This window comes from Saimiri boliviensis, chromosome 18 (assembly GCF_048565385.1).
Source record: "Saimiri boliviensis isolate mSaiBol1 chromosome 18, mSaiBol1.pri, whole genome shotgun sequence".
Lineage (NCBI taxonomy): Eukaryota > Metazoa > Chordata > Mammalia > Primates > Cebidae > Saimiri > Saimiri boliviensis.
In genome coordinates this window covers 6,346,678-6,371,248 of record NC_133466.1, presented here as the reverse complement: position 1 = coordinate 6,371,248, position 24,571 = coordinate 6,346,678, and the positions used below count along the sequence as shown (strand labels likewise).

At 46.8% G+C, this 24,571-nt stretch overlaps 1 protein-coding gene and 1 pseudogene across 5 annotated transcripts in view; one reads left to right on the top strand and one right to left on the bottom strand.

Moving 5' to 3' along the window:
* B3GALT5 (beta-1,3-galactosyltransferase 5) overlaps positions 1-24,297 on the top strand; it is a 59,036-nt gene extending 34,739 nt beyond the window's left edge. For 4 of the 5 annotated variants that reach the window (XM_010338256.3, XM_074389250.1, XM_074389248.1 and 1 more), the window contains exons 2-4: positions 10,815-11,045; positions 16,411-16,570; positions 17,223-24,297. In XM_010338256.3, coding sequence (XP_010336558.1) covers positions 17,223-18,158 — 936 coding nt within the window. In that variant the 5' untranslated portion in view covers positions 10,815-11,045; positions 16,411-16,570 and the 3' untranslated portion in view covers positions 18,159-24,297. Of the gene's footprint in view, positions 1-3,894; positions 11,046-16,410; positions 16,571-17,222 lie in introns of those variants that run through there. The other variant, XM_074389249.1, reaches the window with a different exon arrangement.
* Positions 2,264-2,407, bottom strand: LOC120368517 (small nucleolar RNA SNORA48; annotated as a pseudogene).
* Positions 24,298-24,571: the final 274 nt, after the last annotated feature.

The following is a 24,571-nucleotide window of genomic DNA, read 5'->3' as shown; positions in this document are numbered from 1 at the left end:
GCTGTTGAAACTTGTGTATGCCTCATGAAGGTCTCATGCTGTGGTTTTCAGCTCTGTCAAGTCCTTTATAGACTTGATGGTTATTGTAGTTAGCATTTCGTCAAACTTTTTTTCAAGGTTCTTAGTTTCTTTGCATTGGGTTAGAACGTGTTCCTTTAGCTCAGAGAAGTTTGTTATTACCCACCTTCTGAAGCCTATTTCTGTCAACTCATCAAACTCATTCTCCATCTAGTTTATTCCCTTGCTGGTAAGGAGTTGTGATCCCTTGAAGGAGAAAAGACATTCTGGTTTTTGGTGATGTGATCCTTTTTGTGCTGGTTTCCTCCCATCTTCGTGGATTTATCTATCTTTGGCCTTTGTAGTTGATGACTTTTGGATGGGGTCTCTGAGTGGACGTCTTTTCTGTTGGTGTTGAAGCTATTTCTTTCTGTTTTTTAGTTTTCCTTCTATCAGTCATGCCCTTCTGCTGCAGGACCGCTGGAGGTCCACTCCAGACCCTGCTTGCCTGGGGATCACCTGCCAGGGCTGCAGAGCAGCAAGATTGCTGCCTGTTGCTTCCTCTGGTAGCTTCATCCCAGAAGGGTACCTGCCAGATGTCAGCCAGAACTGATACCCAGCCAGAACAGCACCCCACCCTGCCTCAGTTTGCCCTCCTTGGGCTATACCTGCTGTCCAGCAAGTCCCATTGAGACGAACCTGGTACCTCAATTAGTAATGTGGGGATCACTCGCCTTCTGTGTCGCTGTCGCTAAGAACTGTGCTCCAGAGCTGTTCCTGTTCAGCCATCTTGGCAGAAGTTTCATTTGTTTTTTTTTTTCAAGATGGAATTTCACTCTTGTTGCCCAGGCTGTAGGGCAATGGCACAATCTCAGCTCACTGCAACCCTGCCTCCTGGGTTCAAGCAATTCTTCTGGCTCAGCCTCCCACGTAGCTGGAATTACAGGCACGCACCACCACCTCTGGCTAATTTTGTATTTTTTTTTAGTAGAGCTGAGGTTTCACCATGTTGGTCAGGCTGGTCTTGAACTCTTGACCTCAAGTGATCTGCTCACCTCAGCTTCCCAAAGTGCTGGGATTACAAGTGTGAGCTACTGCACCCAGCCTCTTCCATGCTCTTAATTCTCACCTATCTCCTGGGACCAACTGGCCAAATGCTGGGATCTGTGTTTATTTATCTCCTGTCGTCAGTGCTGTGCATGTGCTGTTAGTTTACTTGTCTGTCTTCTCTGCATCATTGTTTTATTTCCTCTGACACTCTAAGATTACAGTCTTTGCCAGGGCTGGGACTATATCGTTTGCTTTCTCTTGTCCCAACAACTAGGATAGGACATTTTATGTTGTGGCACCGACAGAGAGGTTTCTGAAATTTCCATCAGTGGACTTGATCCGCCGTAAACCGTGGAAGTTAAATACTAGAATGTTTACTATTGGGCAGTTTGCTCAATATGGCTAAGCCTTGGTTTCTCCCCTTTAGAGCAGGGATGATAATATCACATGGAATCACTGTGAAGTTAATTGAGAAAATTCATGTAAAGAACTTAATGCAATGCTTGACACATAGAGACGTCATTCCATTCTTGATATACTAACTTCCTCTAGAAATTAACTGGATGAACCAGGATAATAACAATGAGACCGTGCTGTGGCCTGGAGAGAGGACGTGGAACTGCAGCTGTACTGGGAGGGGCTGTGAGGAAGAAACTGAACAGAGAAATGTGGCTTTGGCCAGGAGAAGCCAGAGAGGGATCTGGGGAAGAGAAACCCTGACCCCGTTCCTTGTCCTCTGATCCCTTGTTGTTGCTTCCCACTGGCCAAATCCCAAAGGACACTGGCCAGCAAGGCAGCCCCAGCTGATGACATTTATAGGAGACAGGCTCCTGGGGCTTAGATAGGGGCTGGCACGTCTTCCTGATGGGCTGTGCACACACCCTATTGTTGCCTATGAATTCCATTTTCCATCAGAGCCCTTGGCCTGACCAGTCCTTCCTTCCTTACAGGATCACCGGATCCTGGGACTGGAAAGGACCCTGTGATCACCACTCTCCTCATGCAGTCCCTTCCTACGGAGGGAAGATGGAGGTCATCTCCAATGTGGCCTCGGTGGCGGTCAAATGGCATTCTTTTGATTGGTGTTGCCAGATTCTGCTGGGGAGCAGAGCACACAGAGCATGCTCAGAACGTGGTGGTGGACGGGATCTGCTGTTTCTCATGGATTTTTATTTTTTATTTTATTTATTTATTATTTATTTTTTTACTTTTTAACCTATGTGTCCAAGGTATGGGCACAGATGAACCAGGCATGGGCACAGATCAAAAGCCAAGTTGGGATGAGCAAGGGTTGCTTTGTCCCTGTCTGATACGAGATGGGCACCACCAACCAGATGGCATTCTACCCAGGTCAGGGACAGATTTTTTTTTTTTTTTTTTTTTTTAGCCTTTACAGTGGCACCATATTTTTACACAGAGCCACGTGTTGTCTTTCTCATTCATTGGACTGTTTCTCGCGAGTGTCTTCCTCTTAGCATCTGTGTTTTTGGAGGGACCCTGCCCTTGAGAATGGGGGACGTGCACTGTGCTCCTCCTGATCCCCTGGGACATTTACTATTAGGGCTGAGCACATGGGGCCAGCACGCACTTTCTGAATTAAATTTCGCAAGGATTACATGGAAAGCGGTGACTTTTTCCGAGTCCTAAAACCGAGGAGCACGATTGGTTCCTCCCTTGTCCTTTCTAGGGTCGTGGTGGGAGACGGCTCTTCCTGCCCTTGCAGCTCCATGAGAGGAGCAAAGCCCCCTTCCTCCCAGCAAGGCCACCGCCTGACAGGCATTACAGGGAATCCTGAAGATGGAGGATCTGTGCGCATTCCTTCTGGGTCCACCTGTCATGTCCTTGCCACATTGGTCATTTGTCACTTTTATGTCCGTTTGATACAAAAGAGGGGAAAAGATGTTCTGGGAAGGGAAGGACATGGTCCCTTTGACACCATGGTTTGGCTGCAAGGGAGCAGGTGAGGCCTTTGAGGACATTTTGACATGCCAAAGCCCGTCAGGTACAAGATGACACCCAGACCAACCCTTGCTGCCATGAAACCACTGCGTAAACTCTTATCATGTCAGTCAGCTGAGGCTTACAATGTTTTTAATGAAAAAAAATCTTTCCTGCATCCTTGTTGTGTGCAGGAAACAGCTGCCTGGGTGTTCATCAGTCCTGCCCTGTTCTGTGTGTCTCCTTGGTGGCTGCCCTGCCCAGGGTTTATTTCCTGGGAACCCCTCGTGGTACTGCTCCCAGCTGTGGTTGCAAAGACAAAGGGAATCTGAGACAAAAGGAACAAAAGCCATTGATTCATAAAATCGCCACCAGAGAACCCACCTGCTGTGGCTGTACAGCTTTTCAGTGTGAGTAGCAGGTAACAAAAATTCCCAAGCCTCACTCACATGTTACCATGAAAGGCCCAGGTAAGTTTCTGCCTTGTGGACAGAAGCTCCCCATTAAACTAACAGAACAGGTCATACTCCATGGAGTTTGTAGGTGAGGTGCCACCTCTCTTCCTTCAATAGTCCTCACCGAACTATGACTGTGTCTAGCGTGAAAGGTAAGCTGTCACGTGTTCTGGCAGTGTGATTCTGTTTCCCTTGCAAGCAACTTCAGGCATCTGGCATTTCCTGAGTCAATGGCCCCTGCATCCTGCAGCTCTCCTAGAGGCTAACCCTGAAACTACGGGACGCAGGGCTTGTTAGATTCTTCGCTCTTCATGCACCATGAAGAGAACGTCTGTAAAGTGCTAAATGACAAGCTGTCAATAAATAACTCTAACATGTAAGTGGTCTAACTGTAAAATGTAAATAAATAACTGTGAAATGTACCTGAAGGGCTCATAGCAAGCCTCTGGCATGGAGAAGGATCCTGCAGTTCCTCTACTTGCTGCCATGGTAGAGGGTGGGGGTGGGCTTTACAGTGTTCTTCCCATCTGATGGATGAAGAAAGCGAGGGCTGAGAAGGTAAATAACTTGCCTGAGCGCTCGCTGTTAGTGACAGGCAGAAACAGCCTCGCAACCGGATTGCCTGTGTTTTATTCAAACCTTCTGTGGAGTGCATGCTCTGAACCACCAGCGGTTACTCGGGGTGGTGCTGGGCAGAGGCTTATGGTTGATAAGCAGGGTGCCACCAGCCTGCTCCTCCTGTCTTGACTGGCTTGTCACCCTAGAGAGTGGCTGCGTAGGAGCCTAGTTGTACCCAGCCCTGCTCCCGGCACCTCTTTCTTCCTCATGCTCCCTGGCTTAGACCGTCTTCCCTGGGTCAGGAGTTGCTCTCGTGCTGTGGGTGAGAAGTCCAGCTCTTTTCAGGATCTATGTGTCTCAACACAGAAAAATGCCTTAAGAGTACCTGTAAGGCGGTCAGTATTTGGGCCTATCCTTAAAAGTTCTCAAACACATTTTGAAGGAATTAAACAATTATTTGCCCAACCTATCCTGAACTTCAAAACTATGAAGCCTTGCAGCGATGAATTATTTGACAACAAAGTGGATTCTGTCAAGAAAGATGACATCCATTCTATTTAAATTTTTTCTTTTTGAGAATGAAGACAGTTTTAATATTACTTTTCCAATCTGGATGCTTTTTTTTTTTTTTTTTTTCAAGACAGAGTCCTCTGTCACTCAGGTTGGAGTATAGTGGTGTGATCATGGCTCACTGTAGCCTTGACCTGTTGAGATCAAGTGATCCACCTGCCTCAGCCCCCCTGAGTAGCTGGGACTATGGGCGCATGCCACCATGCCTGGCTATTTTTTTTCTGTTTTTTGTAGAGATGGGGTCTCACTCTATTGCCAAGGCTAGTCTTGTCTTGAACTCCTGGGCTCAAGTGATCTACCTGCCTTAGGCTCCCAGAGTGCTGGGATTACAGGTGTGAACCACTGCATCCAGCCGCATTTGTATTGCTTTTTCTTGCTGTGTTGAATGGTGAAGACCTGCTGTATAATATAGTGGTGAGAACAGATATTTCAAGCCTAGAAGATGCTAAAAAGCAGTTTACCATTTGTAAAGAAAGTTTGGGATATTAGCTAGCGTTATGCACTACTATAAACATGATAAATCTCACATTATTAAAAACATGAAGTTAAAATCCATAGCAATTGTATTTTAGATTCTGACGCTACAGAAATGTGTTTATGCCTGGAATTTCCACAGTTAAATTCATTTTATGAAAATAAATGTCAATGATGTCTCTTTAAAGCTTTAAAAAAAATTTTAAAAACCTGAAATGTGATATAAAATTGATGCCCTAAAGTCTTACTCTAACTTTGTTAATTAGAATGTTAGCATTATGGAATTTAGATGATAAAATGTTCTTAAATTTAAGCTAGTCTTACAGTCCGTTTGATGCTTGCATTCGTTTTACCAAGTTTTAAAAATATCTTCGTGATAAATAATTAACTATTTTCTGGAATAGCTCATTCCACCTTCAGATTTTGCTAATTGTTTGCATAACCATGGTTAAGTTTTCAACTGAGTTGGATCTCAGTATTTTCTGCCCACCGGTTCTTGTTCAAGTCTTTTCTTTCTCTGAGACATCTTTTCTAAATGTTAAGGATTATAAGTGACACTGAAAATCTTCATATTCGATCATGTAATTCTTCATGTATTCTATCGTATAATTCCATGCTCTCTTCCTCCTGGTCTCTCTCTTCTGAACATAATTCAGGTTTTATAAATCCCTGGTAAAAGTGCGACACATAAAACTAACTGTCTAGGAGTTTTTTTGGTTTGTGTTTTATTTGTTTGTTTGTTTGTTTGTTTTGAGACAGAGTCTCACTCTGTCACCAGGCACCAGGCTGATGTGCAGTGGCGTGATTTCGGCTCACTGCAATCTCCACCTCCTGGGTTCAAGCAGTTCTCCCGCCTCAGCCTCCCGAGTAGCTAGAACTACAGGCACGCGCCACTACGCCCAGCTAAGTTTTTGTATTTTTTAGTAGAAGTGGGGTTTCACCACGTTGGCCTGGATGGTCTTGATCTCTTGACCTCATGATCTGCCTGCCTTGGCTTCCCAAAGTGCTGGGATTACAGGCGTAAGCCACAGAGCCTGGCCTGATTCATGTTTTAAACACTGTGCTTTGATAGCCAGCCTAAGAGGAATTTTGCTCTTTTGGTAGCAAATCCCAGAGCTTCAAGTAGAATTAATCATCCCCATTTTATACTTGAAAAATAAAGAGGCATCAGTTCTTTAAAACAGAATACCAATTTGACTTGTCTGTGTTCTGTAGTAGCTGTCTCCATTACTGTTACTTTCTGTAGGAAAATTTTTCATATACTAGGGTACATGCTTCAAGTTTAAATAATAATGTCTCCTTTGGCTAGTTTCTGTGGACATGATCTCTTATCACATCCATTCATTCATTATCCATATACATTCATAAGTGTATATTGCACTTAGGTTCACAGGCTCTGAGCTAGGTACGAGAATTATCAAATGAAGATTGAGAGGTTCCTAAAGTAGTATCCTTTATATTACAACATAATGACTGCTATAAAGAAGCATATATAAAGTTAGTAATAAATGGTAATACATTATTTATCTCTGCGTTGGGGCAACTGAGAGGATGGGAGGGCATTTCATCTGAAGAATGTAGGGATGACTGGGCTGAGAAGGCGTGGAAGGGCATTCCAGCCCCAGGGAACTGCATGGACAAAGCACTTGAGGTGTGGTAACCTAAGGAGTTATGCACATTGAGGTTCCTCTTCTTGCATAGCTCATATTTGGATTTTCAGGTTTCCTTTTTTGTTTGTTTTTGGATATTTCTGTTTGCTGTGTCTCTTTCTTCGGAAAGTACTTGCAGGATCAGCTGTTTTGGAAGACAGTAGAAAATACAGACAAGAACATTTTCCTCACTTTTTAAAATGGATTAACATATGGAGGAAGTGGGATAATTTTGATTTTGTCTTAGTCAAAATAGCCTATTTTAAATATTTTGCTGGCTGGGCATGGTGGCTCATGCCTGTAATCCCAGCACATTGGGAGGCCGAGGCAGGAGCATGGCTCGAAGCCAGAGTTGGAGAGTCGTCCAGGCAACATAATGAGACCCACGTCTCCACACCCACACACCCACACCCACACACACATACACAAATGCAAACACAAACAAAATACAAAACAAACAAACAAAACTGAGCATGGTGGTGTGTGCCTGTGTTCCCAGCTACCTGGGAGGCTGAGGCAAGAGGATTGCTTGAGCCCGAGAGGTCAAGGCTGCAGTGAGCCAAGATTGCTCCACTGCACTCCAGCCTAGGCAAAAGAGTCAGAACTTGCTCAAAAAACAAAACAAAACAAAACAAAACAAAAAAACAACAAAAAAACCCCCCCCAAAAAACCCCAAAAAAAAACCAAAAAAAGATTTTTTAAATATTCTTTACTAATGGGCCAGACCCAGTGGGGAGGGGTAGCTTGAGTCCATTCCAAGAATGAAATGGAATGAATACTAAACTGGACCCGACGAGGCCATTGGCGAGGGCCTTGTGGAGACGCTGATGGAGGTGGGCAGCGTCAAAGGTTGGACAAAGCCTGGCAGTGCAGTTTCATGTTGATGAAAATAAAAGCCTGGGCCAGGCATGGTGGCTCATGCCTGTAAACCCAGCACTTTGGGAAGCCAAGGTGGGCGGATCACCTGTGGTCAGGAGTTTGAGACCAGCCTGGCCAACATGACAAAACCCTTGTCTCTACTAAAAATACAAAAATTAGCTGGGCATGGTAGTGCATACCTGTAATCCCAGCTACTTGGGAGGCTGAAGCAGGAGAATCTCTTGAACCTGGGAGGCGGAGGCTGCAGTGAGCCGAGATTGTGCCACTGCACTCCAGGCTGGGTGACAGAGTGAGACTCCATCTCAAAAAAAGAAAAGAATAACAAAAAAGAAAAGAGAAGGCTGTGTGAAAAGCCTTAGCATTAGCACTCCTGGCAGAAACAGCTATCGTGTGTGCCTCCGCTCTCGCAGCTGTTTGATGTAGGTGACAGGCGGACAGGAGAACAATCGAGCTTTTTCTTCTCGTTGAATTTGAGTTTCCTCTTTCATTTGTGGGTTATTGTTTGAAAAGAAGTGTACGCACATGCTCCGCTCTGTCAGCATCTTCCTTCCCAAGTTCTGAAGCATGTCACAGATTGCTAGGAGACAGCTGAACTTGTTAAAGCTTTTTATTATGTGTGCTTGAAGACGGGGAGAGATGCTTCTTGTGGAGGGAAAGGTGCTTAGTGTTTGGCAAGAGAAGATGGTGCCTGCTTCCCCGACCTTCCCACAGCCCCTTGAGGCTGGTATGCAGAGGGAATGTGAGTTTTCCCCACTCCTCTCTGTGGCTTACTTTGTAGTAAAAATCTTGTGTTCTTGTGAAAATGATTGACAGGGACAGTTCTGTCAATCAAGGAAAATGACCAAGGCAAGTCCCAATCATTTCAGGAGGTTTATTTGCTTAAGTTAAGGATGGGTGCCTGGGAGACAGGTCTATGCCTTTCTCCTAAGTTGATTTTGAGGTCTTCAGTGTTTACAGGGGAAACGGCAGGATATTAAGAAATACGCAATTTTCATGTGAGAGGTGGGTAAATAGTAAATTCATGCCTTTGTCTGGCTCGGTGAATCTGCATTTCTACCTAAGATAACGTAGATCACAGGGCAGAGGAAGCAATCAGATATGCATTTGTTTCCGGTGGGCAAAGAGATGACTTTGAGTTCTGTCCTATGTCCCCTGCACCTGTGAAGATAAACTATTAACTGACATTACCAGGTTGAACTTTAACAGAAATGTTTTAGGGTAAAGAACTTGGGAGTCACGGGGAGTTTCCTTGTGGACAAAATACGAGGGCGGTATGTAGCTTTTCATCTTGGTTGCCATCTTACTTAGGGACCCAAATGGGAGGCAGGCTTGCATGACCCAGTTGCCAGCTTGACTGTTCTCTTTGGCTTCGTGAGTTTGGGGTGTCAAGATTTATTTTCCTTTCACAGTTTCATTGCAAAAAGTGCGAAGGTCACAGTGATGGGAGACACAGACAGCTTCCGCGGCCTACGGAGCCATTGTGTGACCTTGGAAACGATGGCATATATTCCTGAAGAGAGTGAGGGAATGTCCTGTGTTCTTGTAACGCACAAGGACGGAAAGGAAGCTAGCATTTATTAGCCTCCTGCTGTGTGCCATGAATGCACTCATTTCATTCTCACATCGACCTTCAGATTGGGCATTGTGATCTTTTAAAAATGAGTGCTTGCGTTGGGAGAGAAGAGATGATTTGCTAAGATTATCCAGCAGTGAGTGGAGGACCCCAGCACTGGCCTCCCCGGGGTCACAAGCTTCTGTCTCTGCACCATGCTGCACTGAGTGTCTGGCTGGGGAAGGATGCGTGTTGACTGGCCCACCCCCCTTTCTTCTCGCTCTTCTTATACTGTCTGGGTTGGGGGTGGTCATGATGTCAGATGATTGGCCCCAATTATGATGCAGTCACAATCATGAGCGTGAGCCCCAGGGAATGGAGGCGTCAGGCATGACCTGGTTAGCAACGTGTTCCCTCAGTCATGGCCGGAAGACTCCACGTCTTTCTCCGCTGACCTGTGTCTGTTCACCCTGCTGCTGATGTCTCTGCTGTGTCCGAAATGACGCTTTCCTGACCGTTCCCATAGCCTTGTTTGGTATATAGGCAGCGGCCATGTGAAGGCACGGTTGCCCTCTTCCTACCGTGCGGTTTGGTCCAGGAACAGAGACGACTTTCTCAGCTGATGTTTGTATTTTCTTTTCTCCTTCTCCCGGAGTAGCTTTTCTTTGCCTTTGGAGGGAGGCAGGAAATTTTCCTATTCTTGTGGACTCAGCCAGAGATGGCTTCTTAAGTTCTTCCTTATCAAAATTTTCCCAGCAGGACGTAGTGGTTCATGATGGATGAGTTGGTTTCCTCACATCTGGAAAATAACCAGTGGGGATGGCCCCGGCAGTGGTTTGGTATGTGTGAAGTGTCTCTGTGGCTGATGCCACATGGCGCCTCTGCATTTCACATCTGTGCAAGGTGGCTCAGACATGCCAAGGTGCTGCAGACCAGCAGCACCTCCTGGACTAGCTCCTGGCGGAATCTCTGCTAGCTGAGAGGCACATTAGAGGAGTTAGGCTGGACTTTGGATAGAAACCTATTGCCCCTGTTCCAGTTGGGACAACCTTTGAGAAATACCACAACCCAAGGGCAGGCAGTGGTCAAAAGGGGAGAAGAATAATTCACTGGCAGCGTCCCTGTTAGGCCAACTGTCCCGACCCAGGGCAGATCACTTTGTTAGTATAATAGTTTTTACTCTGTTAAGCAAAGGTCCCACATTAAAATGTTCTCAGTGAAATCTTAGGCTCAAACGCTGATCCCGCAGCCACCCTCTGCCTCCCAGCACGGGTGGGACGCTCTTGGATGCATTTACTCTTGCCCCTTGCACGGTTAGAGTAAAGTACTTCTGAAGACATCTCTTTTATTGATTCTGCAATACTTTTAGAAATTCCATTTCAAGAGCAAGAACAGAGAACGCATGGTGTGACCAAAGGTCTCCCGCTGGTGTGGAAAGGTAGCAGGCTGCCTTTGCAGCTTTGCTCAGGAGCTGGTGCCCTGGACAGCTGCTTCGCAGCACTCTGGAGGAGCTCCCTCTGGCTATAATCACCCACCAGCCTCCTCTGTATGAACAGCAGGGGTGAAACTCTTGACGTTCCTCCTTCCTCCACTGAATACGCCAGATTCTCTATCTTCTGAGGAATAATTGAAGTCTTAATGCAGTGTATGTAAGCAAAATTACCTAACACTCTGAATTTTTTCGTACAACAGTTTCATCTGGAAGACAGGCCATTGAAACCCAGCATTTCTGTTGAAGGAAGAAAATGTATCCAAGTCACGAAGAAGTATAATTTGGCTTTTGGAGACATGGGCAGCTTCATTTCTCATTTGTTCATTCAAAACTCTCCATTGGGCTTCTAAGTGCCACACCCTGTCCAGAATGATGAAAGATACAGAAAATGGTCCCTGCTGACCTTCTGGAGTTACCGAGTAGTGAGAAAGGTAGGTGATATTCCAAGGTTTCTACCAAGAATTAATAAAATACAATCCCAATAATTAAAGTGATACAGTATAATGCAAGGTGCTATGAGTAGTTAATAAGGAAGTGAGGATTAAAGGTAAGGAGGAGTTAGCTGAGCAGGGAGGGAAAGAAGAAAGCAAAGCCAGGAAAGAGCAGGAGGGTCAAGAACTGAGAGGGGGCTGTGTGCAGTGGCTCATGCCTCTATTCCCAGCACTTTGGGAGATGGAGGTAGGTGGATCCCTGTAATTCAGGAGTTTGAGACCAGCCTGGATAACAGAGCAAAAACCCATCTCTACAAAAAATACAGAATTTCACTGGGCGTGGTATGCATGTCTGTAGTCAGTTGGGAGGCTTAGTATGCAGCCACGTGGGAGGCTGAGGCAGGAGGATTGTTTAACCCTGGGAGGTGGAGGTTGCAGTGAACCAAGATGGCACCACCACACTCCAGCCTGGGTGACAGAGTGAGACCCTGTCTCAAAAAAGCAAGAAACAAAACAAAACAAAACAAAGCTCCATACAACTGAAAGGGAATAAGGATGTCCTGATGGCTGAGAGGAGGCAGGGGAAGTTACCTGGAACAACAGGACATTGCCAGCCAACTGAAGGAGTCTTCGGTTCTTATCTTAAGGATTGCTGAACTCGTTTGTCAAGAAGAAAATCTCCAGCCTTGTGGAGTTAAGATGGCTTCATGTAGCACAGTTAAATCCGAGTGCTGGGTATTGCTTCCATTGTCCCTTGTTTAGGATGCCTCATTGAAATTGAAATCCAGCAGGCCAGTTTCTAGAATGATCATACTCCCTTGTTTTAATTAATTAATTAAATATTTGGTTCTAGGGCCTCAGTCTCCCAAGTGGCTGGATTACAGGTGTGTGCCTCCGTGCCTGGGTAATTTTCGTATTTTTTGTAGAGACAGGGTTTCGCTGTGTTGGCCAGGCTGACTTTGAACTCTTGAGCTCAAGCCATCCACTGACCTCAGCCTCCCAAGTGGTGGGATTATGGGTGTGAGTCATCATGCCCAGCCTCTTGTTTAAAATCTTCCTCTTCCTCCCCCAACCCTTTGCCTGTGGTTTGCAGGCTGAATTCCTGTCACTCGAATTCTTCATGGACACCTTACTGAAGCAGCCTAGAGTCTAGGGGTCTACCAGTAGGGCCACAAGCTTCCGGAATAATCTGGGGGAAGATGTTCTTTGGGAGAAAGTGTTTATCTTTGTTTTCAAGGTGTTTTATGTGGGGTTAAAGATAACCATCCTCCTTCTATTTCACTAGATATAGATAGTTACAAAGGTTTTACAAAATTTTCAGGGTTTTCTAATATGGCTCGTTGCACAGAATAGTCGGCAGTCCTATTAATGATGTTCTGGCGATCCTCTTTGGCTGTAGTATTAATCTGTTTTGTTTAGTTTTGGGTCAGAAGAAAGACCTCGGTGCTTTGATTCTTAGCTTATTGGGTAATCAAAGGCTTACTTTTTAAAAAAGTCCATTGTAGACTGGCCTTCCTAAATCTATGAACACCATATTTTGGCACTGTGACAAAGTAGTTCAATAAAATCGTTCAGTGTTATTTGAGTTATTAATCAGAAAAGAATGCATCAGAGATCTAAATGCATTGGGTTATAAAAATATTGACAGTGCTTTTGGCTGCTCAGAGATTGGGAGCTGCAAGTAAATGTACTTAAGTTAAAAAAAAAAATAAAATAGAGCTTCAGCAGGGGTAGATTGTAGAGTGAGGTGAGGGGATAGAGCCTGAATGGGGGTCAGACCCTCCTAGCATGTCCACCTTCTCTTTCTTATTGTCTGAATCTGAGTCCCAAGGCTGGGTAAGGTAGTCTTCTCCATGTCAGGAGAGAATAAGAGTCTAGGAGGTGGCTGGGCGCAGTGGCTCACGCCTGTAATCCCAGCACTCCAGGAGGCTGAGGTGGGTGGATCGCAAGGTCAGGAGTTCGAGACCAGCCTGACCAATATGGTGAAACTCCGTCTCTACTAAAAATACAAAAATTAGCCGGGCATGGTGGCGGGAGCCTGTAGTCCCAGCTACGTGGGAGACCGAGGTAGGAGAATTGCTGGAACCCAGGGGCAAAGGTTGCAGTGGGCCAAGATCGTGCCACTGCACTCCAGCGTGGGTGACAGAGTGAGACTCTTATCTCAAGAAGAAAAAAAAAAGAGCCTAGGAGGTTAAGTGTATCTTCGAGCATGAAGTGCAGTGGATAGGTTGGGAGAACGCAGCACTTCCCTCTTGTGGTGAGTTCTGGCAGGCAAGTCTGGCCCTCCATACAGTTGAGGGAAACCCCCAGGGCCACTCTCCATGACCAGTGCCATACTGTACACAGCAAGTGCTCAATAAATGCTGGGAGATGATCTTTGCTGTGGACTGAATAGTGTCTCCTTAAAATTCCTACCTTGAAGCCCTAACTCCCACAGGGATGGTGATTGGCGATGAGGACTTTAGGAGGTGAGTGGGCTCAGTGACGCCCTGAGGGTGGAGCCCTTGTGATGGGACGAGGGTCCTTGTAGGGACAGGCACCAGGGCTGTCTCTCTGCCACCGTGAGGACACATCTGCAGGAAGCCCAGAAGAGGCCCTTGCCAGAACCCGCTGTGTGATCTGCTAGCACCCTGATCTCAGACTCCAGTCTCCAGTGCCATGAAAAAATACATTTCTGATATTTAAGCCACCCAGTGTGTGGTATTTTGTGGTGGCAGCCTGAGGTGACTAAGGCAATTCTGAAAATGCCTTCCAGGTCTAAATTCATCAGTTCTGAGACCAGCGATCATGTGTATAAATCCCTATTGCTTTCCTCCCCCGTCGCTTACTTTGTTTGGAGGCTTCTCTGTTGTATCGATGAATGGGACAGAGAGGCCTTGTCAAACTCCAGACTCCAGGCCCACAAAACCCTGACAAGGACCGTGGACCCCTTGCTGTCCTCTGCCGGAGTCCACGCTGCTCACATGCTCCTCTCGGCCGCTCTGAGCTGCTCTGCCTGTCTCCAGCCTCCTTTCCCAGCTTTCCCTCTGCACACCGTGCTGTTTCTGGAACCCACAGGGCCCTTCTGGATTCCCTGCCTCTGTCTGCTGGCCTGCCTGGAACAGGTCTCACTAAATATCCACAGGTGGGACTCTGTTCTCTCCCCTGACCTGTTAAAGAAAAGCCAGAGCTGGACAGGAGGTAGAGGGTGAAGACAGATTCTATTCAGGAACTATTGCAGTAGGGGAAAGAGACCTCAGTATAGAGCTGGGCTGAATTCTGAATACAGCATGAACAAGTGGGGATGTGCAGCCCAGAAGCAGGCAGAAGCCTCAGCAGGTGGAAAGTTTCTAAGAGGAGATCCCAGGGGCAAGGGGAATTCTGGCTAAACCCACATTGCAGGAGCCAGACCAGGGTGGCCAGACACCAAGGGTGGAAAATGAGAAACTGATCAGATAGTGACGGGTGATCTGGAGGCAGACCAGGGTGGCCAGACACTGAGGGTAGAGGATGAGGAACCGATCAGATAGTGACAGTGGGGGATCCTAGCCAAACCAACTTTGCAGGATTCCTGCTAAAACTGGGCAGTTGAGAGACAGATATGGAGATGCAAAGGTGGAGGCCTGGTTGGGACAAGGATCCAGAGCCACCCGCCTGGAGTCTCTGTCAGACCTCACGCACTACCCTGCTGTGCCGGGCCCCAGTTACTGCTCGGTTCATGCTCTGAACCCTGAACCCTGCAGAGGTTTGTCGTCTTTATCATGGAACCCCCTAGCACCTGGACTCTCCTGCCCCAGGGGAGGTGGTTGGAAGAGGCTTCTCGAGGCAGTGGAAAGGCCTGGGATGAAAGTGCAGGGCTCTGTTCCTCAACTGAGGGACAAAATAAAACAAATGCAAGTGATTTCTCTTGGTAGCCAAGTCACAAGTGCCACTACTATGGGTCAGGGCCCCCTCCTCAAAAATTCCTATTAAAGTCCTAACCTGCACTATCTCAGAATGTGACCTTATTTGAAGGTGACAGCTGCAGGTGACATGAAAGTCCTTCCAGTGGGGTAGGTTCCTGCCTTCACCGGTCATCTGCAAAAGGTGGGCATAGGCTGCTCCCGAGGCTGTGTGGCCAGGGCAGTGCCTCATTGAGCTTCCCGTGGCTGGAGCAGCAGCATCTGTGAGCTTGAAAGGGGACGATGGATGAGACTTTTGTCCACAGTTCTTGGTTGAGCTGCCATGAGCAGATGGGAAAGGCTGAGAAAGAAACCATTCCTCCCTGGATGGGGATGCTTGAAATTCCCTTTTAGCCCAGGGGAGGCCACAGGCATCCTGTTCACACCTGCGTGCAGATGCCAGCGCCTGGCTCGCTGGTGACCAGCAAGCATCCCAGCTGAGCCAGGGGCCCTCTCCCGTAGTTCTGGGTGAGTGGCCACAGGATGCCGAGGGATGGTTCAAACATCAGTTAGATGGGGGAGTGATGGAAATAGACTTGACAATTTATTTTGCTTAGTAGAAAAAATTCGAAAATTGTCAGCTACTTTCACTGTTTTAAAATAAGATTAAAACATGTATTTTCAAAAAAAAAAAAGTAAAAATGTGCAGCTCACCGTGTCCTACTTCTACCACCCCGGTGGAGAGTGAGCTGATTCTAGAAAGCTCCATTATTATTTCATGTTGCTTTTGGTGAATGTATTTGGAAAAGAATTTTGACAATGAAATTTTGAGGTGCTCTTTTGGCCATCAAAATAACCAGGTCTTGGCTGGGCACAGTGGCTTGGCATTGTAATCCCAGTGCTTTGGGAGGCCAAGGCAGGGGGCCGCTTGAGCCCAGGAGTTTGAGACCAGCCTGGGCAACATAGTGAGACCCATCTCTACAAAAAATACAAAATTGGAAGAGTGTGGTGGCACGTGCTGGTGGTCGCAGCTACTTGGGAGGCCAAGGCAGGAGGATCACTGAGCGCATGAGTTCATGTCCTCTTACCTAAGATAACATTTCTAGGTGTCGCTATTGAGTTAAGAACTGGATTTATTCTCTGCGTTAAATTCTCTCCGCATTAACTATAGACTCTGTTATGTAAATAAGATAAATTATCAGGGTGAGAAGTTAGATTCTAATCTATGAGTTTACTGTGTCTCCTTAAAAAGCTATTAGGTGCTATCCTAACTCGTTAGGCCTGAAGGATCCTGGAGCTTGGCATATTGTTACTGTTTTGGACTTTGAGAAAATCATACCCATTTTACAAATGAGAAAAGTAAGGCTGGGATTGGGGCTCAAAGGCATGCTCAAAGTCACATAAGCAGGTGGAAGGTGACATGATAGACACAGTAAACTCTGAAGGTCTGCTGGTAAGGCACGAGTGATTTGAATGATACTCTTCTTTCTTTCTTTTTTTCCTAGTGATTCCTGACAGAATCGTCATTTTTGGTAAACAAACCAAGCCCAGAACCTGTTAAGTGTGGACCATCCTACGCTGACAGTTCTTTGAAACAAATTTCCTCTTGGCATTTACACAGTGGCTTTAACTTTCAAACCAGAGGTTCCTCTTACCCAGCAAAAAGTGAGTTATACGCTGTCTTGATGTTATAACGTTACCATGGATGATCCTGAACTTGCCGAGGATAGCAGAGACGGGTGGGCAGAAGGGGAAAGAAACAGATCAGAGACTGTAAAAAGTCACTTAAAAAATAATAACTCTGGCAGAGACGGAATTTGAAGGTACTTGTGCAAATCAGAACGCTAGACTTGCTTCTTTTTGGGAAGGGAATGCCGCTTAATTAGATCAGGGAAGAATGCAGGCGGCCCGTACATTTAGTTCACAGTGAGTGCTTTCCAGACTTGCAGATTGTCTATTTGCGCATCATCATGGAGTCATAGAAGGGCAGAGCTGGAGGACCCAGTGAGGGGCCGGGTCCCATCTCCTTACAGACAGGAAATCCGAGACTCCCATACACTAACAGCTGCTGGCTGCAGAGCCAGGACCAATGCCCAGAATCTCTGAGCTTTTTATGTTATACCATGAAGTGACAGATACTCGCAGATGTCACACCTCTGTGTGCTTAATTGTTTAACCACAGCACTGGACTTCTGTATTCAGTGAGGTTCTAGAGTTTCCAGAACATGGGTCTCCTCTCTCATCTTAGCTTCCTAGCATAAAACTAGACACATCCTCATGCTTTAGAGGTCTATTCATTGGATTTTGTTCCTTTCAGATGGCTTACCCGAAGATGAGATTGATGTATGTTTGCCTTCTGGTTCTGGGGGCTCTTTGTTTGTATGTTAGCATGTGCTATCTGAATCTTTTCAAAGAGCATCCCTTTGTTTACAAGAAAGAGTACGGGAACTTCCTTAAGCTCCCAGATACAGACTGCAGGCAGACACCCCCCTTCCTTGTCCTGCTGGTGACCTCATCTCACAAACAGTTGGCTGCACGCATGGCCATACGGCAGACGTGGGGGAAAGAGAGGACGGTGAACGGAAGGCAGGTGAAGACATTCTTCCTCCTGGGGACCACCAGCAGTGTGGTGGAAACGAAAGAGGTGGACCAGGAGAGCCAGCGGCACGGGGACATCATCCAGAAGGACTTCACAGATGTCTATTACAACTTGACCCTGAAGACCATGATGGGCATGGAATGGGTGCATCACTTTTGTCCTCAGGCGGCGTTTGTGATGAAAACAGATTCCGACATGTTCGTCAATGTCTACTATCTGGTCGAACTGCTTCTGAAGAAAAACAGAACAACCAGGTTTTTCACTGGCTACTTGAAACTCAACGAGCTTCCCATCAGGAAGCCGTTCAGTAAGTGGTTTGTCAGCAAATCTGAATATCCGTGGGACAGGTACCCACCATTCTGCTCCGGCACGGGCTACGTGTTTTCTGGCGACGTGGCGAGTCAGGTGTACAACGTCTCCGAGAGCGTGCCGTTCATTAAACTGGAAGACGTGTTCGTGGGGCTCTGCCTGGAAAGGCTGAACATCAGACTGGAGGAGCTCCACTCGCAGCGGACCTTCTTCCCGGAGGGCTTGCGCTTCTCCGTGTGCCACTTCCGGAGAATTGTGGCCTGCCACTTCATCAAGCCGCAGAATCTCCTGGACCACTGGCAGGCCCTAGAGAATTCCCGGGAGGAAGATTGTCCGGCTGTCTGAGGCGAGCCCAGAGGCACATCTGGACAAGTTTCAGATAATCTGTGGGAATCGTTTTTGCAAGATTTTGGAAGAAGGAGCGGGACAGAGGGTGCTGTTTTTTAGTGCTGAAATCCACGCCAGAATGTCGGTGTTCATGAAGCCACTGAGTAGTTCCCACTTGGTGTCCCAGGCAATAATAGACCCCACCTTTTGGGCACACGCACTCTACATACTGTTTGACATACACCTGCATTTCTGCATTTCAGGGGCCAGTATCCTATGACATGATGGGTTTTACCATCCGAATTTTACAGGTAAGGAAACAGCTGCTGAGAGATACAGAAACTTGTCCCAAAGCTCACAGCCAGCAAACATAAGAGCAAGAATGAAAATCGAGCACTGTTAGAATCTGACTTGGACAGCTCCTGCATGCTGCCTCCCTTAGGAGGGGACAATGATGATGAGACCTCTGAGCCAGCATCCTTCCGTCCCTGTCCAGAGTCCCCTGCACCTCAGCTCCCAATCCTTGTGCTTTTTAGAGCTAAGCCTGGGATGACGAGACTCATCCCAGCTCCCTCATTCATGGTGCCAGATGTAGCTGGGCACCAAGTCCTTGTTATGGGCTCAGTACTCGATGCAACCCAAATTTTATCCCAGGAAATGTCCCCACAGTGGATGCAGCTGGCACACTGAGGAATGCCAAGCTCTGGGCAGTACAGCGTTCCTGAAAATGTATAAATTAGACTCAAAACCACTGCAGTCTGGCCTGCTGTAAAGACTGCCCACACTGCTGACCTTCTTAGTGAGCAGGATGTCTCTTCTGAGCCATCTGCTGCATTCTGGTTTCTTCACCCCAGCTGTCCCTTGATTTCAATCAATGGGGAGCAGCCTCTGCCCCAGGAACACTGTAGGGCTCTCAGTTCAAACTGAAGGGCAGTTGGACTCAGACATGGTTCTTGCGGGACTCTGGGAGCCTTCTGGGAATTCAGTTGGATTTACGTCAAGATGCTCCCAAGGACCCTTCAGACACAAAGCCCCAAAGAGGGCCCTGGTGAAGTGGGGTGGTCCTGTGTCCACTTCCCAGGCCTGACCCAAGTTCATCTTCATTGAGTTTCTCATTGGGCCAAGGAACAACTGAACTTTACGGTTTGGTGTTTAGCCTGCAGTTGACTCTGCTGCCTCCTGCCCAGAGGTTCGTGCGAGCCTGTCCTGCATGGTCGTGTGAAACCAAGGCACTTCTTTGCAAGAGGTTTTGCCCATTCAGCCACGGTCACGTGACATGCAAAGCAATCTTGCTGCTCATTATAGAAATGATTGTTTTATTTTTTTATTTTTTACTTTACCAGACATTACTGTGTACTCAGAGAAGAGGTCTCACATGGCTGTGTCACATATAAATGTTGGACTAAACTCTTACCTGAACTCAGGAAAAGTTACTTGCTGCAAAGTAGTTTTGACCATGTTCCACTGCAAAAGTAGGTCTGACGTCCTGTTTTGCATACCATTTCTTGTGTCTGGATTAAGCTGCTTCTTTGCAGATGTGTTTCCTCATCCCGGCTGCTCTGAACACATTGGGTCATGTTCAGAAAAGCCTCCTTCTCAGGTGGAAAAAATCAGGGACTGAGCTTGTCTTTCAAAGCCCAGATTCAAGAGCCATGGCCCTCGGTTCCATAGGATGGGCTGCCTCGTCATTCTGAAGATGACTGTGCTTTGAGGGGGAAGAAGTCTGTTTGGCAGTAGGGTTGGGTCTGGGTTTCGTGGTCTACCTTGTTAGGTGTGTGTCTGTGTGGCCACTGGTCTCAGTGGGTGAGGCTGGTCCACCTCTGTGTGGCTGGCTCTGGGTCTGGCCTTCACCGTGTTAGCCTATGGCTCCCAGCTGCAGGGACATGTGAGGACAGGCGTGGGTCCTCCCTACTGTTTCTGCGTGTTCTTAAGGGATTTTCTTTGAAACCTATTGTGTTCCCCATTGTTTTTCTTCCTCCCCTTCCCCTCCCTTTCCTTCCCCTCCCCTCCCCTCTCCTCCTCTTTTCTGAGACAGGGTCTCACCCTGTCACCCAGGCTGGAGCATAGTAGTCTGATCTTGCTGCAGCCTTAAACTTCTGGCCTCAAATAAGCCTCCTACCTCAGCCAGTGTATAGTTGGGGTTACAGGTGTGTATTTCTTTATACAATAAATAGTTCTTTTTCTTTAGGAAAACATTATTTCATGACTCTAGAACTCGAAGGAAACATAGAGCTCATTCGGTCCTGCCACCTGTTTTATGTGGGATGCAAACGAGGCCCAGAGAGACCTACCGACTTGCCCAGGACTTCCCAGCTAGTTGGTTGCAGAAGGCAGGTCCCAGCTCAGCGCGGGTTTCATGGTGCTGTCTTGTCTGGATGTGAGAGCGAGAAACGATGTGAAGGCTGAGTAAGGAGGAAGAACCTCCCCTTTAGTTGGGTCCCCTGACCTGTCCTGTCCTGGCCAACCCTGTCTTGAGGTCATTCAAGTTTCCAGGTGGCAGCCCCAAAAACTTCTGGCTTCAGAAAATGAACTCTTCAGTCCAGCGCACTGTCTCCATCTCCCTATCTAAAGCCCTTGCAAAACAAGCTTGAGGCTCAACATTCATATTGTGTGTGTGTATATAAAAGGTAGATGGAGACAGACAGATCCAAGTGTGTATGTGAGAGAGAGACAGAGACAGATCCAAGTGTGTGTGTGTGTGTGTGTGTGTGTGTGTGTGTGTGTGTAAGGTAATGGAGACAGATTGTGTGTGTGTGTGTGTGTAAGGTAATGGAGACAGGTTGTGTGTGTGTGTGTGTGTGAGAGAGAGAGAGAGAGAGAGACCTGAGGGTGTGTGAAAGGTAGATGGAGACAGACAGATCCAAGTGTGTGTGTGTGTGTGTGTGTATGTATGTGAGACAGATCCAAGTATGTGTGTGTGTAAGGTAGATGGAGACAGATCCAAGTGTGTGTGTGAGAGAGATCCGAGTGTGTGTGTATGTGTGTGTGTGTGTGTAAAAGGTAAATGGAGACAGATCCAAGTGTGTGTGTGTATGTGTGTGAGAGAGAGAGAGACAGATCCGAGTGTGTGTGTGTGTGTGTGTGTGTAAGGTAGATGGAGACAGATCCAAGTGTGTATGTGCGTGTGTATGTGTGAGAGAGAGAGATCTGAGAGTGTGTGTGTGTGTGTGTGTGTGTGTGAGAGAGAGAGAGAGAGAGAGAGAGAGATAGAGAGAGAGAGAGAGAGAGACAGATCCGAAGTTCTAATTAGAGATACCATGCTCAGTGGAAGCTGATTCTGATCAATGTCAACTCTTCTACACATGTCCCTGAAGGGCAGTGAAAGAGCGAAGGGCAGTTTAATTACCTGGGATGCAAAACAGCAGGCAGCCCCACTGCCTCAGCTGTTGGGGTGGCAGGGTGGATTTGAGGGCCTCACTTGTTCTCACCTTTGTACCATCAGTCACACATTTGTTATATGACAACCATGTTTCCTGCACCCCTGTTCAGTAAGGTGGAAGCCAGCTGCAGGCGTGATCCACAGTCACATCCTTCAGAGATGTTCCAGTCATCTCTGAAGGATGTGACTCCAACTTTCAGGCGGAACACTTAGAAAGAGTGAAATAAAGTGAAACAGATCAACCAGGCTATTGAGTATGGATGCGTTTTTTACAAGCAAGAACTGGGGAGGCAATATTATTTAGAATCCTTGATACACAGTTCCCAAAGAAAAAAAATCCAGGCTTTGGGCCTTCCATGCCAAGAGCCTGTGGCTCTGTGATAGAGTAAGTAATTAACAAGCCTGATTTAATATATAGCTGCCATGCACCCTCATTTTAAAAATACACGAGACAGTGTTTATATCTTCTTCACGTTTCCCATTTGAAAGTGTCTTAGTTTGCTTTGTGTTGCCATAACAGAATACTACAGACTGGGCAATTTATAGACAACAGAAATTAATCTGGCTCATGGTTCTAGAGGCTAGGAAGTCCAAGAGCATGGCACTGGCCTCTGGTGAGGGCCTTTGTGTTGTGTCATGGTGGGCAGGAGGGCGAAAGAGCAAAACTTGCTTTGACGAAATCACTCTAGCAAGGACTGACACTCCTCTGATAATATTACATCATTCATGACAGCAGAACCCTCCTGACCAGTCACCTCTTAAAAGGTCCCACCTCTCAACACTGTTGCACTAGGATTGAGTTTTTTTTTTACACATGCACTGTGGGGGGCACATTCAAACTGTAGCAGCAAGTATTTGCTTCCTTATCACATTTTTATGAAGAATTCATTTTCAGCATTTGTTATATCAGAATGGACATTATAGCAATTTCCATGGCTGTGTCTCTCCTGGCAGATTTTAAAGTTCCTCCAGCTGGACTCCTCCCTCTGTTTGGGTCTCTGGCATGGTGCCTGCTGGAGAGTAGATACTTGATAATTATCTATAGGGTCCTAAGGGGATCTCCCAAAGGTAGTATTCAGGCACCCACAAGGCAGCTCTCATCACAAAAAAGAACGGTGGCCTGGGAGTGAGCTGTAAGGTTCCTTCAGACACCAATTCCTGAAGCCTCTTTTATTCATTATTGTTAGGACATGTTTTTATTTCTGTTTCATTCTACATGACCCCAAATCTCTGTGTGAACAATGGCAAGCTTTATCATGGGCTGAGGTGTGTCTGAAGTAAGCTCTCCGCTGTGTCTCTGGGATATGAAAGGTGCTTGCATTCTCTGTCGGGAATGCAGAGAGAAGGATTTGCAGCCTGTGGCCCCGGGAATGCAGAGGCAAGGCTTGAGTTTCTGTTTGTTTTCCTGCTGTTGAAATACGGTGCTAGGAATGGAGCTCTTGCTCTCAGATGGGCCTTGAGGCTCAGGGGAACCTGTCCACGCTCCGCACAGGAGAAAGAGCCACGCCGAAAGGAGGAAGCCGAAGTGCATCCCGGGACCTGCCACTCGGAAGACTGACAAACAAAAAAATGAGTGTTTAATTGATTTAAAAAACGATCTTCCTGCTTATCAGACACAGTCACTTTTCAATACGAGCAGAATGAACTCCGCAGCCACGTGTAACGTTTTGCGTCATGCTGTTCACATCATCTCTTCTACCTCCATTCGCTGGTCAGACGAGTGCAGAGTTGAGTTGGCCAGTGTGGCATGGACCCAGCCGGGCTCAGACCCTCCCGCCTGCAAAGCCAGCATTAGGCCTGTTGGCTCAGGGGTCCAGTCCTTTAGTCCCCGAAGAGGTAAGCCAAAGACACAGTGATGCTCTCAGTTCAATTCTGCTCCAGAAAATATCAGATGGGAAATAGGCGACTTGTTTCACCTGCTCAAATGAGACATCAGTAAAATCTACCATGACTGGAAATTACTGAATGCTACTGGAGGAGACTTTGTGGTCAAATCCTGCTTTTCCCAAAAGACATGAAATTAAATTTACATGTCACTGGATGATATTTGGAAATGTCATTTCCTTGTATGTTAGGCGGCTGTGCTGGACTCTTATGCCATCATATTTTGGAAATGGGTATATGTACTTATTATCAGTTAATCATTTATTTTTAATAAAAATTAAAATATGAAAATAATGCACTTAACTGGGTGAGTTCTGGGTTGTACACTGATGTGATCATTCACTCTTCCTGAAAGTCTGGCAAGGTGTGGTCTAAACTGGAGAGTCCTTTGGTTTTTACATTGATGTTTTCTCTATTTATTTTGTATCTGGAAAAATATTTTTAAAAATTTATTTTGATTTTATATGTGTAGAAAAATATATTGAACAATGTTGACCTGCTTATTTTTCTAAGAGATGGGTACTTCCTGATCCTCTCGGATTGTGGAAGCAAAGCAGTGGGACCCTACACCTCAGAGTCTTGTGGGGTGGGGCAGTGTCCACTGAGGTGTCCCGTCGGGAATGAGAAGTCCAGGTGGATTATAGGGCAGGCATCCTTTGGAGTTTTTCTTCTCTCAGGTCTATTTTAACTAAAGGCTACCATTTAAATTTAAGAAATCAACTCTTGTGAATTGACACGATGGTATTTCCAGAGTCTTTGATGATAACTTGTCTTTGTGGCACAAATTGGCTCCTGGATCTTTCAAAGTGTCATTTAAGTGGAAATAAATGTCTGAAGCAGATGTGTATTTCTGATTTCGTCACGCATGTGTCACGGTTCCTGCAGTACTGTGGGCCTGGAAATCTCTGCCCACCGAAGCTCCTGGCAGCTGCGTCCAGGGCCTGCTCAGAAATGAATCTGGAGATGGAGGCGGCAGGAGAGGGAGGGGTGCAGCCCTGTGTGTGGGGAAGTGCTGGGTCCTGGAGGTGGGTGGGGGGTGGTGCTGGCGGTGCGCCTTCAGGGAATGAGGGTCCTTCCAACTCCCTCCCCATCAGCCGGCCTTGCCCGCCACTGTGGCAAGGTAGGGGCTGTCCCTGGTCCCTGGGAGGCTGGTCCCTTCTCGCTGACT